The sequence below is a fragment of the Sinocyclocheilus grahami genome, unplaced genomic scaffold (genome assembly GCF_001515645.1).
Source record: "Sinocyclocheilus grahami isolate Dianchi unplaced genomic scaffold, SAMN03320097.WGS_v1.1 scaffold3052.1, whole genome shotgun sequence".
Taxonomy (NCBI): Eukaryota; Metazoa; Chordata; class Actinopteri; order Cypriniformes; family Cyprinidae; genus Sinocyclocheilus; species Sinocyclocheilus grahami.
Window position 1 is genome coordinate 4,930 of NW_015508221.1, and position 1,577 is coordinate 6,506.

General features: G+C 49.6%; 1 protein-coding gene across 1 annotated transcript in view; it reads left to right on the top strand.

The window, feature by feature from the left end:
• Positions 1 to 46: 46 nt before the first annotated feature.
• Positions 47 to 1,577, top strand: part of LOC107575959 (polycomb protein eed-like) — a 19,537-nt gene continuing 18,006 nt past the window's right edge. The window contains exons 1-3 of the mRNA XM_016262259.1: positions 47 to 362; positions 500 to 605; positions 724 to 870. Coding sequence (XP_016117745.1) covers positions 94 to 362; positions 500 to 605; positions 724 to 870 — 522 coding nt within the window. The 5' untranslated portion in view covers positions 47 to 93. The remainder of the gene's footprint in view (positions 363 to 499; positions 606 to 723; positions 871 to 1,577) is intronic.

Below are 1,577 nucleotides of genomic sequence, written 5' to 3' on the forward strand. Positions count from 1 at the left end.
TCTAAATAATTAGCGTAAGTGGGTTTACACTCAATGTCCAGAGTATGAATGAAGCCGTTTGCTCCGTGTCTCTAGTTTCCGTGCAGCGAGGACATGTTCTGTGACGCTGAGATGCTGGAGGACATCGGGGACGTTCTGTCCAAACAGCGGCTCTCCATCGCATCTGTGACGGTCAGAGGCTCTCCTCAGGATCTGTGCGCTGATGCCCAAAGCCATCTGAACACACAGCCTTTCTCGTGCGGCCTCAGCCTGACCGCTGCGCCTCCGGTCTCCTTCTTCCAGTGGCAGATCCAGCAGGAGGAGGAGAGACTGGCAGCTGTGAGCCACGAGCAGCTCACCGCTCGAGACGCAGACGGAGACACGTGAGTGCTCTTACATGCATTACATGCTTCGATCAGTGCTGTCTGAGCTCTCACAGGTGGCTAGGCTGTTCTGTTGGATCACATGTGTTCAGAGGAACGTGGCCTCGAGTCCTTAGCTGACTGTCGACTGATTACAGGTTCTTGCACATCGCGGTGGCTCAGGGCAGAAGAGCTCTGGCATATGTCCTCGCCAGGAAAATGGCTGCCATCGGCGTGCTGGACATGAAAGAACACAACAACCAGGTAGAGCCAAAAACACTCCCATTGCAGCCATGAGCCTGTGTGTGTGTGTCCAGCTCTGTCAGGAACACACCTGCGCACACGCCCTGTGATTAACAGTGACTCACGCTTGTCCTCACAGAGCGCCTTCCAGCTGAGCGTCGCTGCAGACCAGCACCTGATCGCTCAAGACCTGCTTGTGCTGGGAGCCGAGCTCAACACCAGGGACTGCTGGGGCCGGGCCCCACTCCACGTCTGTGCAGAGAAGGGCCACTGCTCCAGCCTGCAGGTATCTGCTCACATCTGGAGATGTTCTCAAACTCTAGATCATCAGATTTAACTCTTCAAACGTTCACAGTGGCTAGATTTAGACATACTGTCTGTGCCAAACACTTCATTCAGTTTGATGAGTCTGTTTTTCTATTTTTAAGCAGCCATCTGTCTGATGAAGTGAAACACCTTAAAGAATCAGAGCATATGATCTCAGCTAATATTAATAAAACGAATAAGCCTGTGCATTGCAGTCCACACACAAACACTCTCAAATTGTAATTGATAATTGCATCTTGGTTTAAGTACACAACCACTAACTGACCAGTTAGATTTTGAATAACTAGTTGACTAGCCTGGCCTGTCCCTACAGTCATTAACAGCACAGTATATCCTTATTAACCTGCGTCTGCATCTGTTATCCGCTGTTTTTCCTCTTATCATTTTCTCATCTTCTATCAACAGTCCTCGTCTATCATTCTGTCAGATGCTCAGTGTTTATTTAACCAGCCGCTAACTGACTTCCTCATAACATGCTTAACTAATATGCATTTCCTCAAAAAAGAGTCACGCAACACGGGCAGAAATTCCCTCTCCTGGCCGCACTACACAGCTCTTTTGATAAGATTTCTGTCAGACATTAACTGTCGACGGGTCGTGGCACGCAACCATCGGCTTCTCCCAGAATGCCATGGGGCAGTACGTGTTGAGATCTGTTTTCTAGAG